Here is a 14,539-nt window from a genome sequence, read left to right on the forward strand (position 1 = left end):
TGATATAACTGATTGGGATATGTATATTATTTTCAAACACCACTTCTTTTACATAATCCATTAACCACTTCCACCCAAAAACTATTCAAATCCAAAATACAAACACAAAAAACCGTCTATAGGGTTAACTCACAGGGTTAACTTCATATACAACTACACACACATACGTGATTTTTAGCTTCACGTTTAGCAGCTCTTTGTCGTCTTTGAGTACACTTTTAAGACTTTTAGTTTTAGACCATGAGAAAACTGGTCCTGAAAAAAATAACACCATTTTATGTTATGTTCTGCATTATTTGGTCAAATGTGGTGATAAACTGTTCAACTTTATTTTGACTGAAAGCCTTACCTATATGAAGTCCATATTAAGTCGTCAGGTGTGGAGTGTTCCGAGCATATTTTTGACCATTTATTGGCTCGAAAATTTTGCAGCGTTTGGCGGTTGCCCATAGTTTTCGAAATTTTTTATCTTTTGGATGTTTCCCAATATTTCGGCAGCCGAATATGCAACACTGTTGTAAATTTTCACAAACGAATGCTTATGTAAAGAAAATATGAATAAAGTAGCAAAAGGCGGCAATGCATGCTTTTGTTTACCAACCTCATAAATACCCCAATACAGGGAGTATTTGAGTATTTATGAGGTATTGGCCTATTTATATTATTTTATTGGAGTATTTATAGATATTCACTATCCAGTGCGTCGCTTTATACCCCATAATCTTTAGTTAAGTGCTGGAAGGAGACGAAGTATTATAATACTCTGTGGTAGCGTACCTACATATTGTTGATTTTATATGCAAAAATGCCAAAAACAGTATTGACAAAAAAACAATATATGTAAAAATACCGACTTTATTAAAATTTATTAATTTAATTTTATTAATTAATTAGAAATTTCAATATCGTAATATAGACCAAAAAGTTAATGTAGACATATAAAAAAGAAACGGACAGTAAACCGTTTTAAAATATTTTTTGTAATTTATAGCACTGGTTGTGTATTATGATGCAAAGTTATATCTACACTTAATCTTACGCTAAACAATTGTACATAATAATATAAGTACTAATAACTATCACAGTTATAGGTAAGTATTTTGATATTTCTTCACAGCATTCAGGCGAGATCCACTATAGAGCATGAACGATTGGCGTAAGCTTTGGTCGATAAGTAAGTATAATATTGGACACAGAGCAAGCAAAGGCGAGTATGTATTTTATAAAGGAAAATACTTCAGGAAAATCTATTTTTAGGGTTCCTTACCTCGTTATTTTAATACCTAGGTATATGTTAAAAAATATCATATATATCATTTGATATACATACTTATCACTATAAGGCAACTTCAGTTAACGATCACAAGTAAATCATCCTACTTGATTACATACTTATATATTGTACCCTTATTTCTTATTTTTATATTCAATATAAATATATTAATATTTTAAAATGCCAAGCTAAAAATCTTGGGATGGTTACTCTTCATTATCATCTCTGAATGATTCCACCGGTTGGTATGTAACAGGTGGTGATCTCCATCTCAAGTACACGACGACTCTGAAATAACAAAAAAAGTTATGTCAAAGCGAAGAAAGAGAAAATCAACTAGTTCTTTGTGTAAAGTTAAAGTAAAGGTAAATTTATTCTTATGCGTAACGTATGTACTCTATAAAAAAACCATCTCGAGTTGTTTTCTTATGACTGCTTATGACTCATCCACCAAAACGGGTCACAATCAAAGTAGAAAACAATTTAATCACTGTTTAGGTGAATAATAAATCCAATGCAGCTTTCAGAAATAACATTCACGCAGACATAAACCTGATTTTTAATAAAACAAAAAAATGTCAACTGGAATAATTCGTCTTTTTAGGGTTTCGAAGTAAATAAGATAGGTACTCTTAAGTTTCGCCAGTTTGTAGCCTGACCGCAATTTACATAAACTATTGACTATTGTACTTGAAAGTTATATTTGGCATGGACATGTTTATTAACCACGCCAAAAAAGCAATAAAATATAAAAAAAAATTAGATGCCTACCTCAGGGAATTATTTTTCAATTTCGTGTTCATATGAATTAATAGGTCTTTAAAAAATATTATAAGTGTGCAATTTCTTAATTTAGAATTACGTTAGCGATGTATTTATGAACTAAATTTCGTCACAGTCGAGAAGAAGGTAAGGGGCTCGCTCAGTGGTGGGCAGACACATGACAAAATTTATGACTGAAGAAAAATAAAATATTAAGTACTTACAGTAGCAAAATTACACAACCCGCATTTATACAGCTTGATAGCAACATAATAGCCCCCGGGAACGGCGTTATTGTCACGTTGTACAGTGAATTGTACAGCGCAGGCGATATCAATGGGAAGATTCCTTCGATGGCACACATTAACGCGAATACTTTAGCGATGTCTTCCACCGGCAGGATCTTCGTCAGGAAGGACCTGATGAGCGGAGAAGACAGACTGCCGAAAAACGACACCCCCGATGCTGAAAAAATGTATTGATACATGAATCGTATAAAATGTTTAATAACACAGAATTATGACATGATACAAAAAAATACCCGAGTGATAACGAAAATTAAATTCCATGTAAGGATTTTAATGCTCCTGTCAAAACTTGATTTCAAACCGCAATGATAACGCTATCACGCACTTATGTTCGAAAATAAACATAGGTAATAAATAAGTATATCATCTTTAGCGGTTAACTTACTAGGTACTTTGATATCGTTATCTTGCAAGAAAAATACTTTTTTATTATGGTCCGAGCGAGAGAAGCGAGCGAGGTCTAACATTCTACTTGGGGTAAAAATAATTTTTTTGTTTGTATGTATACAACCATGTAAGTATGTTTGTAACGCGATAACTTCGAACCGTTGGTCCGATTTTGATGAAATTTAAAAGGTATGTAGGATATGCCAATAGAATTTTTAAGTTCGTGGGGCATCAAAATCGGTTCAGTCGTTCTTGAAATATTAACAATTTTGCAAAAAATTATTGTGTTCGCGAGGTCAAGTTCGCGGCGAACAACCAGTATTTTAAGGAATAAGAATACGAGCAATTACATGATCGAGTTATAGTCTAATGTAATTTAAATTTTACATACCCAGATACATATGCCATGAGGCAACAGCAAGCGTCTTTACGGCGTACTCTCCAGCGGACGATGCGAAAGATATTATCGAAAATGCCAAGTCACCAACTTTGCACCACTTCTGGATAACGGCCACTCCAACAAAAGACCCGACAAAGGATATCAGCACGGCTGCGGCCGAAAACTGATTGAAATCTTTCAAAGCCCAGTGCAGTTTCTGCCTGGTGTACATGTATTCTAAGCCCATTAAACCGTACATTAAAAATACATTCAAACTATTGGCAACAGTCAATATGATTATCTGAGCTCTTAAATAATTTGGACGACGTTTGAAACATTCTGTTATCATTTCCTTTATTAATAAAATGTCGAGCACCGATGACAAGGATCCCTGAAAAGGAAACCATAGAAGAATTCAGTCACGCCAACTCTGCCAAGTTATTTAGGTATTCTGTCTTCATTACATAGGGAAAAAAATATCGTTTCGATCATAAAATTACAATCTGCTTCTTTTCCACGAATTAGTGTTAGTTTTTTTTTCCAAAATTAATGTCGAAGACGTTTTACGCGATAAAATACTTATGCACTAAAATTTTTTTTTGGTGACACCAAAAAATCTGAGAGAATACTAATTGACCAAGCGAACGAAGCGAGCGAGGTCTAACATTCTAGGTACTTGGGGCAAAATAAATTTTTGCTTGTATGTATGTGTATACATGTATTGCATGTATGTATGTTTGTAACGCGATAACTTTCGAACCGTTGGTCCGATTTTGATGAAATTTAAAAGGTATGTAGGATCTGCCAATGGAATTTTTAAGTTCGTGGGGCATCAAAATCGGTTAAGCCGTTTTCGAAATTTTGTAAAATCTCATCAAAATTTATTGTATTAGCGAGGTCTACGTTTGCGGCGAACAACTAGTGTAAATATTTTCTTGGCGTTTTTGCATACAAATTTAGGAATATCACCTTGTTCACGCAGGCAGTCGACACAATAACCTACAAATCGTACCTACCTATTCCAATAGAATGCTAACTAGTCAGGCCACCTAGGTTCTCATTTGCATGTAGCATACGGTTACAGGACCATAAATGCATGGCTTGTAATTTGAATAGGTACCTACTGTAAATTCAAATCATTCAAATTCAAATCATTTATTCAGAAATTAGACCTTCACAGGCACTTTTTCTCGTCAATTTTTATATTTATAGTTATTTCTCACAAGTTACAAACTACTGGCATTTCGGAACGACCACTGCTGAGAAGAAATGCCGAAACTCGAGAAACCGAAAGATAGGTATGAGATTTAATTCAGTTATTTTAAGTAGGTACCTATAAACTATCAACTAATTTATAGTTAGTTGGTACACTACTTATTAAATTATATTTATTTGTATAGGCACATGCTCGCCCTAAAAATGTATAGGTATGTTACTACATGGTTACTAGGTACGATGTAATAGAAAAAACAATCGACTACCTTAGAATTAATAAGAAAATCCCCGTATCAGTTACTAACATTGTCTTTACCTAACAGAGATTATTATTAGCAGGAAAAGGATTCAAGGTGATAATACGCTTAAAATTAATTATGGTAATTCTTGTTCTGATCAATTTTATCGCATGAGGACTTTAAAAAGCGAACTTGATTCGAATCAACAGCCCTAAAAGGCCTCGTGAATTATTAAAAGGGTTTCTTTGATAAATTTCAAGTAAAAAACAGCCAATGGAATATAAATCTGGACATTTATAGCAAATAAAGACGCCAATAAACACGTTAGGTCAGGCTAAGACTAAGAGCAGGTAGATGCGATTGTTTAATCGATAAACAACACGCGAAGTTACGTGTTTTCTTTTTATTAAACTAAGCGTGTTTTGCTATAATTTTAGGTCTACATTTTAATTAAGTACCTTTACAATATTTATCCAAAAATACCTAGGCAAGCTTATGGAGGCGTTTAGTTTGAGAAAAGATAGGTAGGTATTTCACATTTTTTGGAATAACATTCGAGATTTTGGAGAAAACAAAATAGCTGATACAGTAGGTATACTACTACCTAAATGTATAGGTGTCGTTTTTAGGTTTTACGATGTAGACAGACTCGAGAATCGCAATTAAGTATTATGGATAAATATCCAAAAATAAAACATATACCGTTATCTATTCGTTACCTAACTAGGTAGGTAGGTACCTACCGAAGTCATAAATTAGTAGGTATTTATTTTTATCCGATATCGTAAAAATTACTAAATTACTGAACTGGAAACCAAACTAGGAATTCTATATTAAAATATTGTGGCCTGTTATTTTATCACTATAATAACTTCCAAAATTCGAGGCGTCTAAAGTACCTAATTATAAAAAATTTCTGACATCTCCCTCGTGATCGATAAGTCCGATTTATTAAATACTTATAAACGAACAAATCATGCTTTTAGTATATCCATATAAGTATATCATACTTACCGGCACAGCTCCTACCAACGACTCTTGGAGCCATACATTCGTGACTGAGTAAGCTATCACGAAGATGGATGCGGCAATCAGCAACATGTAAACATTGCCTACTGCCTTTAACAAATTGGAACAGGCCAGTGACCCGACCACGCTGCCAGCAGACACGGCAATTTCCATTAACGTCATTCTAAAAATGCATTTCTAATCTATAAAAAGATTTTGACAAAGCGTCTGCATAGATTGACATGCGAAAGCGTAACGAATTATCCCAATTACCGACGAGCAAAGTCCTGTAGAAGTACGTATACTACATAAAATGAATCCCACCAAGTATAACATTCAAACAATCAAACAATCATTCAAAGACATCGTAAAACCATATCCAGTACAAAATGTTGACTTGTGAAACTATGGCATTATGTGTATATTCATTATGTACATGACTTGTGCATGTCTTCTTATGCAGAGGCATCGAATTGGATTTTGAACAATGTAATCTCAGAGTATGTACAAGGATGTTATGTACAGTCCACAACATATCAAACTAGCAAAAATGCTTTGCACATTAGCCGTTACCGCGGGGCATAGAGAGTATCTTGCTTGACAAGTCGTTGACTGTACCCATCTACTCATTCATGTTTATGAATTGATGATTAAATGTATTTTAATATAACTGAATTCACTTTTAGCAAAAATCTATGCATGGGCGTTATTTTACATATTTATTTAGTGAAAATCAGAATCATCAAACCATGCGATAAAGCCACACGAGTAGGGAATAAAATAAAGCGGTCCATGCATTATTGCAACCGTACGTAGACATTAATGTACTATGATATACCTACACACAGAATTTAGAGTAATTTGTTTAAGGTTAACCTGTACGTCATTTATACATCGAATATGCTTTATTAACATAGGTACATAATTTATATGTATGTTTTCTGATTCTTGCTTGCGTAATAAGAATATTACCATACTAAACTAATATTATAGGAAAATGCGAAAGTCTGGCACATTGACGGTTGAGCCGCTGGGAAAATTTTGCTAAAATTTTGTACAAGAATAGATATAAGGTGAAACAGTTTACCGCGGGTGGAGCTGCAGACATCAGCATGGCTCATCATCGGCTGTAAGTGCAAGGAACATTTTGACTGGAATCTAGACACTTCCCTGACCGCCATGCATTAACCCTATGAAGTCATTCACAATTTAAACTATATAGATATTTGTACTGGATATCGCTTCTGCCCCGGACATACCTAAGCGAACTATTTCTGGACGTGCTCACATCACTGATGTAACAAAAGGCGCCAGTGAAAAGCCCCGAGAAGCCTCCGGTTACAGATATCGGGATGACGGTCAGGGTGTACCACCAGGGACCCAGGTTATCCAACAGAGCGAACACTACGATGGACATGCTCGTCCAGGTCAGACCTAGAAATCGAAGTGAATGTGCCAGGATTCAACAGTTCTTAGTTAGCAATCTAAAAAAAACTATGAATCTACTTTTAGATGTTAATTTGAAACTTGACGCCGCCGACGACGCCGCGCGCTCGAGATGCATCTTCCACATTGTCAATTAAGTGAAATCGGAATCATATTTATCACTTATTCTTAAAAGGTTTTATACATTGGAAAAATAGTAATCTAAAAATGAAAGGAAGGATTTTAGAACTGTTTTGTAACCATAGAGGAAAAAGACCACTGAAGCTAGAGCCTGAGTGAAGGGTTGACGCAAGGACTCTCACACGTACAAACTGTGAGAGACCACTTGGATTGAATATTGATTGACAAAACAGCAAAGATGGCAATGGCAAAGATATAATAAATTACTAACATATACATATTAACGCAACACACAAAAGCACGTAATGACTGCACACAAACTTCAATCATCAAGCAGTGTTGACTCATATGCTTGTGGTACCTGAAAGATCGCGATTTTGGACTAGTAGTATCACTCAAGTAACAAAATATACCAGTAATTAACACTTGTGTACCCCCTGTTAGAGATTTAGGTACAATGAAAACTATGGTCCACCAGGGACCTAGGCCTTCCGCCATGCTATATACAACAGCCATCATTGCTGAGACAGTTATACCTAAAAAGTATACTGGTATTTTAATAAAATACTTTTAGAGCATGATTTATTGCTGAGTTAGATGCATTTACAAAGACAGTGTAAACATTTTAATCTAATATCATCATATCAGCATCGACAAGCCTCCAGAAGCTCCCATTATTGGTGCTACTACCCTCAGTTTACTAAAATTCAATCATGAAGATCCATTGATGGAAGATTTTTCACATAATCATTTGTGACAATGTGTATTATTGGCGTCCTTACCTTTAATTTCAACATCAAACTGCCCTTCAGATTTTTATGAAATGTGTTAATAGTAGATTGGATGGACTGTACAACTCAAGTTTTATTGAGATTTTATTTTACTATACCTACCAAAATATTTTAGCACAACTCCTTGTAATCAAAAATGTATATTGAAAATAGACTTACCAAATAATGGCCAGACTATCAAAGGTTTACGTCCATGAGTATCAGACCACACTCCCAGGAACAGGGACAAAAATGCTGGTCCCAGAGATTCTATTATGGTCTTCACAGTAGTTATGTATGTTACATATTTCTGCACTTCAACTTCCAAATGCTTAGTGTCATTTGTCCTCTCAGGAGACAAGAATGGCCGACATTCCTCTACACTATGATGTAAGGAGTGTACACATGTACGGTACAGAACTATGTTACTTATTGCAGTTGCTAAAACAATCAGAATAAATGTTGATGAATTATAATTTATACACAAAATTGTAGTAATCAAACGTTTTTCATGCTTTTGGACATGAATAATTTGATCAATGATCATGTCAGTCACATATTTTATAGGATTTGATACTGCTTTAAATATAACATTCTCATGATTATATTAAAGAATAACTATTATTTCACAGGAATTATGCATGGCTGCAATATATCCGGTCACTTCCTCAGGTACTTACATGAAAGTGTAAGGCCCATCATCGTCAAAAATAAAGCAAACTCCAATATAATGCCAGTCGGTCTTCCAGGTAATTCACTGATAGTCATTGTACGTGTAGACCTTTCGGTACTTTGTTCTTGTCCTTGCGCGACAGGTTCAGGCATTTTGATTAATTAATTTACTTGCTTTATAAAAATTATCAAATCGCGTATAATAAAACAATCATTATTTGCAATTAACACTGTTTGCTAATTCTGAAAGTATAAGTAGACTGACTACACTGCTGGGCTGGGCTTGACTTTACTGAATCGAAATCAAGTTATCATTGTGTTTTTAGTAAATTTAAATTGAGTTTGTTAAATAATTAGAGACTACGAAGAAAAATAAAAATCAAGAGTGCTTATTTTCCCTGTGAACCAACTGTGACTTTGACATTAAGTAGGCATTGACAATTTACAAAGCAAAACCAAGGTTATTCACCATCCTTCGCGGATATATCCTGGGCGTTATTTCAACTAACCGTTTTATTCAATTGCTCAACAATCCAACTGGTTTAATCATAACTGCAAAAGTAGTTGGAATGCCCAACTGGTTTGCTTCCAACGTAGAAGCGCGCGACGCGAGCGGCGAGCGCGAGACATGATGCCCCACGGAAAGAACCGAACGTAGAAATGTAATCAGTTGCCTGTTAAACAAAAACAGTTGAGATTCGTTGGCTTGAAAAACGTCAACGGCCCACCACTACCTTCTTGCCGCGGCGGCAAGAAGGTCCGGGGTTTACCTTCTTGCCGCACGCCCTTATAAATCTATGGTTTTAATCTATCGAGATTATAGATTTAGAACTATGTTTGTAGTGCGACATTGGTATTTACATCTCACTATCGGTTCGATTCGAAAAGATGCAGCTAACCAATCATAGTGCGCCATTGTGGTATAAAGACAACCACACCGCAATGTGATTGATTCTCTGCGTCTCACTTCGAATTGATTCGACGCGACGGTGAGAAGTGAAATGCAAACCCGCACTTATCCATCTGTGGGTTTTCACTTCTCACTGTATATATAAAAACATTACAATGTAATGTTGAACATATCTGTGGAAAGTGGATTCATGTTGGATACACGAGCTCTTAATAGAAAGGGAAGCATGTATATAACAGAGAAGGAAAGGAAAGCCCTGCTATCCCTTTCGTAGAGTTGGATCGTCTTGTAACAAGAAGTTTAAAAAAGAAGTTAAAAAAATATTTTCGATTATAACCGGTACTGCAAACACTAGAATTTAACGAATGCATAACATGTTTGTCTTGTCTATGACTTGACAAAAAGAAAAAACCCAAAGCCGTGTGTTTCGGATAAAAAAAATCTAGCGTTTCTCCGTAATTCGTAATTTGTTCACATTATCAGTGTGAAATAGAAAAAAGTAATAATTTAAGAAATACATTAAAAAAGGTATGTATAATATAAATTGATACAATATAGGAAAATGTTTGCCGACAGTGCCGACACCTACGATTCCTACAACATCTCGATGAGTCGTCTTGTCATATCACCACATCCGCCGTTGAAATCGTTTACTGTTATTTTTTGCTACGATAGCCAAGGAGCTTAGCTTTCACTGTAGCCAGTGGAGTAAATTGGATTTGTGAATTAATAACTGTTATCAAAAGTGTTAGTGCTTGTATAAGGATATAGCACGTCCTATTTTTAGACTGGCTTTCTTTTCTCAACCGCATTACTGCTGATTTTATGCCGGTTTCAACATTTCAACTTGTATTGTTGTAATTGATTATAGGAGAATAAATCGAGATGGCGGTGAACGTTTATTCCACGAACGTGACTTCGGACAACCTATCGCGCCACGATATGTTGGCGTGGGTAAATGACTGCCTGCAGTCAAACTTCGCCAAAATCGAGGAGCTGTGCACCGGAGCCGCGTATTGTCAGTTTATGGACATGCTATTCCCAGGCAGTGTACCAATGAAACGTATCAAATTCAAGACAAATCTAGAACATGAGTATATACAAAACTTCAAAATATTACAAGCCGGCTTCAAAAAGATGAATGTAGATAAGGTAAAAATGTTTACTTTTTTGTTTAAGAGTTAAGAAATTGTTGTTAGTTCCCAGCATCTCTCAAAACAATAGATGTAAATACATAGGTATCTAAAATTGAAGCAATAAAAAAATAATTGCATTATACTCATTATAATAGTGCTATTAAAACTTTTTTGAAGACAACCCTTTTGGAAAGCTAAATATGGTATTTGATGAAAGGCTAAATAAAAGTTATACATCTAAATTGTTCTATGTGTTATTATGACAGTAGACATAACAACTGACACTGTTACAAGGCTAATTAAAATTTTACTAGCTGCCCCCGGGATTTCACTCCTGTGGAAATTTTGGGATAAAAAGGACCATTAGTATTACGAAGGATGTGTTATTCCATTATAATCTTACCAAATTTGATAACACTACATCAAGTACATTTTATGTGAAAGAGTAATAAACATACACATCCTCACAAACTTTCACATTTATAATACTACTAGGATAATATTAATCACTAGCAAAATTACTTCATTCATATTTGATTTCACTTTCACATCCTGTTTTATAAATTTCATATTAATGTTTACACTTTGTGTTTATGTCAGTTTCACATGATCTGTGTAAATGATGTCCATCACAGTTTTGACAATCCTTTTTTTACTATACATGGCTTTGTAATTGTAATTTTAGGTAATTCCAGTGGACAAGTTGATAAAGGGAAGGTTTCAAGATAACTTTGAGTTTTTACAGTGGTTTAAAAAGTTTTTTGATGCAAACTATGACGGGCGCGAGTATGACGCATTTGATGCTCGCGGTGGCTTCATGATTGGGGCCGGAGCTTGTGATATTGGTGTACCACTCTGTAGTGCCGCGCCAGCCCCGCCCCGACCTCGCCGCGCCGCGCCCGTGCATCACTCCGGCAGTATGCATCCAACTGCAACCACCTAGCACACTTTCTCACTAGCCACACTAAGAAATAACTAAACCATTGGGCTTTATTTCTAAACTTTTAATTAATAATTTCCTTTAGTCACTTCTTAGTGTGGTAAGTCAGAAAGTACCAGCATTAGCCAGCACTGTAGACTGTAAATTCTTTTTATTTTACCTTCAATTTTTTTCTTTTGTAGATAGTACCCATTGACAGACTGGTGAAGGGTCGCTTCCAAGATAACTTTGAGTTTTTGCAATGGTTCAAGAAATTCTTTGATGCCAACTACGGAGGCACTGAATATGACGCCATGGCGCAGCGCGAAGGCCTGCCCATGGGGCATGGGGGCTCCTCTGCCCCTAGATCAGCTACTGGGGCGGCTGCTGCTAAGAAACCAACTGCACCCGTCGCTAAAGTGGCTGCTAGACCCCAAACCAGTACTATTTCTTTTTACTATTCATATTCAATGTTGCTTTTTTATTAGTGTGCTTGCCAACACACTGTTCTAATTTTATACATATTGAAAGTATGGAACCATTGCATATTATTATATATTACTTTTCCTGTATCCCTGTGTTAATGCAAATTTTATATTATTTGATTTATTATTTACTTAGTTTGCACCTGCACAGCTGCTTTAATTTATGTTATGAAGATAATTATATTAAAACACATAAAACTATATAATACTAGTTATATTAAAACACATAAAACTATATAATACATACAGCTACTATTTATGTATTTTGGTTATAACATTTATCCTGCTTATATAATACTTAATTGAAGTCCATTACTAAATATTAGTTCAAGTTGGACATTTAAAGAGAATATTATTATATTTAAAACTAGTGGGCCCCCCTCGGCTTCACTTGTGTAAATTAAACAGTAGCCTATGTCACTATAATATGGATTAATTTCCATAAAATTGTTGTGAGTAACTATGAATGGTGAAATTTCATATGCATTTGGAATTAGGAATAATTTACACAAAATAAAATATACTAATAAAATATTATAAACTAACCTTGCATGAATATTATAACAACATAACTTGAGGTATTTGAATGTATGCAATTATGTATTAAAGGTTGTAATGTATTAAATTTCAAATTATTATTATATAACTTGATTTTAAGATATTGAAGGAGCTTTAACATATATTATTTTCTTACTATAGTTGGCAAAGCAAACAGCACAGTCAGGTCGCCGCCAGTCAACTTATCAAGGTTAAATCAGAGTGGCAAAGGGGATTCAAAGCTATTGGACGACCTTAATCATCAGGTTAGTATATTTTTATCCTAATTAAATGTTATAAAAGGGGGAAAATTAGTTTGTACTTATTCACACCTTGTTTATCAACACCATCAATCTTTGAAATATTTCACTTACATATATCAATGTATCGATCTATCCGTGCCTTATTTGGTCTATAAATATTACAGGTCAATGAGTTAAAAGCTACAGTAGATGGCCTCGAGAAAGAGAGGGACTTCTACTTCGGCAAACTCCGGGATATAGAGGTGATCTGTCAAGAGATGGAGGAACAACAGAATGCTCCAATTGTTCAGAAGATATTGGATATTTTATATGCCACTGAGGTTGGTATTGTATACATCTATTTTAATTTTTAGGGATGACTACCCTTTTGTATTTTTATCAGATCAAACTTTAAATTGGAGTGAGTCGTTATATGCTCCAAACCTAAATTCATACAACCAATCGTAAACAGACGGAAGCATCAAAAGAATTTGAATAAAGTTGCTCTCTGATATATATTTAAAGTTATTACAGTTACTAAGAATTATCTCTGTGTTTGTAGGACGGATTCGCGCCTCCAGAAGAAATAGACGGCGACAACCCACACCCGCCCGAAGAAGACGAATATTGAGTGTCAAAGTAACATCAACGCGTATCATACATAGTGCTCTTTGTATATTATATCTCGAAATTATCTCGCTTACAATCGACAGTATCGAGTGCTTAGTATTTCACAGCCAATGAAACTTCTCTCATTGTATACATATATAGATTATTGATAATCAACTAATATGGCACCGAAAAGGCCCTTGTCATGATCATTATTCGAAATCTTAGTGTAATAATATTAGTCATGATATTATATAAATAGCCAATGGATTATTTGTATTATAAAGATCATTAAATATATCTATTAAATATAACGTGGCTGTGTCATAACTAAGTGCAATCTTAATAATTTTCGGAGCGTAATTTCTTGACTGAATTTCTTTCTAATTCTGTATGTTCTATCAGTGGAATAACCAGTTTCTCGCGAGGGATATACGAAACTTTGACTTGTGCAATGTGGTGCAGAAAGAGTGCTTTTAATATCTTGATCATGTCTTGAAGCGTTTCATCATCGGGACACTTGACGCCTAATCAAACGTGCATTTAATAGGTTGTTAAAATATTGGGAGATGTTTACTGTTAATTGTTTAATTCTGTTATAATATCGCAATTAGATGGAAATATTTGGTACTAAATTGGCGGAGTATGAGTGATATTTAGATCTGAATGATTGTAACACACCTTGACGAGTATTATTCATTAAATTTATAGTTGGTGAACAGTTCCATGTAGTGTGATATTTTACATGACCATAATTATACTCAAACAAGACTTGACAATGTTTGCACTAATACTAACTGTAGGAAGAATAACTAATATCAGAATATTTATATTGATTACTTGTAGTATGGTTCCTTTGTATAACTTTAGAAGGACTAACGACTTGTTGGCAGGAATGACGTTATCCGCTGGTTAAGATAAAATAGATAATTAATTTATTTACTTTAGCATTCATAAATTGCCTTAACAGCAGATATTAATTGCCTCTGGGTTTCAGATTGTGAATGTCTTATCAAATAAATATTAACTTTATTAAAATAAGTAATTTTTAATCAAACGAATCCGCTCCATTTATTTCCTATGCTCATATCGAAGGGCAACTAAACATGTAAATTAAGAGGT

General features: G+C 34.6%; 2 protein-coding genes across 5 annotated transcripts; one reads left to right on the top strand and one right to left on the bottom strand.

The window, feature by feature from the left end:
* Window positions 1-839: 839 nt before the first annotated feature.
* LOC128677688 (probable peptidoglycan muropeptide transporter SLC46) lies at window positions 840-8,970 on the bottom strand. Of its 2 annotated transcripts, none has more exons than XM_053758702.1 (7): window positions 8,588-8,970; window positions 8,088-8,348; window positions 6,831-7,005; window positions 5,578-5,755; window positions 3,122-3,500; window positions 2,260-2,500; window positions 840-1,561 (listed from the first exon to the last, which is right to left on the bottom strand). In XM_053758702.1, exons 1-7 carry the CDS (start codon window positions 8,730-8,732, stop codon window positions 1,480-1,482), a joined length of 1,461 nt encoding a protein of 486 aa, XP_053614677.1. In that variant the 5' UTR covers window positions 8,733-8,970; the 3' UTR covers window positions 840-1,479. The 2 variants fall into 2 exon arrangements, with proteins under 2 accessions (XP_053614677.1, XP_053614678.1); XM_053758703.2 differs by lacking the exon at window positions 6,831-7,005 and adding an exon at window positions 7,499-7,673.
* Window positions 8,971-9,838: 868 nt separating this feature from the next.
* Window positions 9,839-14,455, top strand: Eb1. 3 transcript variants are annotated; one of them, XM_053759031.1, is made up of 6 exons: window positions 9,839-10,017; window positions 10,361-10,641; window positions 11,748-11,985; window positions 12,729-12,832; window positions 12,994-13,149; window positions 13,371-14,455. In XM_053759031.1, exons 2-6 carry the CDS (start codon window positions 10,375-10,377, stop codon window positions 13,437-13,439), a joined length of 834 nt encoding a protein of 277 aa, XP_053615006.1. In that variant the 5' UTR covers window positions 9,839-10,017; window positions 10,361-10,374; the 3' UTR covers window positions 13,440-14,455. The 3 variants fall into 3 exon arrangements, with proteins under 3 accessions (XP_053615006.1, XP_053615008.1, XP_053615007.1); XM_053759033.1 differs by lacking the exon at window positions 11,748-11,985 and adding an exon at window positions 11,311-11,542 and having other exon boundaries at window positions 9,859-10,017; XM_053759032.1 differs by lacking the exon at window positions 9,839-10,017 and adding an exon at window positions 10,104-10,236.
* Window positions 14,456-14,539: the final 84 nt, after the last annotated feature.

Source organism: Plodia interpunctella, chromosome 18 (genome assembly GCF_027563975.2).
Source record: "Plodia interpunctella isolate USDA-ARS_2022_Savannah chromosome 18, ilPloInte3.2, whole genome shotgun sequence".
NCBI classification, from domain to species: Eukaryota; Metazoa; Arthropoda; class Insecta; order Lepidoptera; family Pyralidae; genus Plodia; species Plodia interpunctella.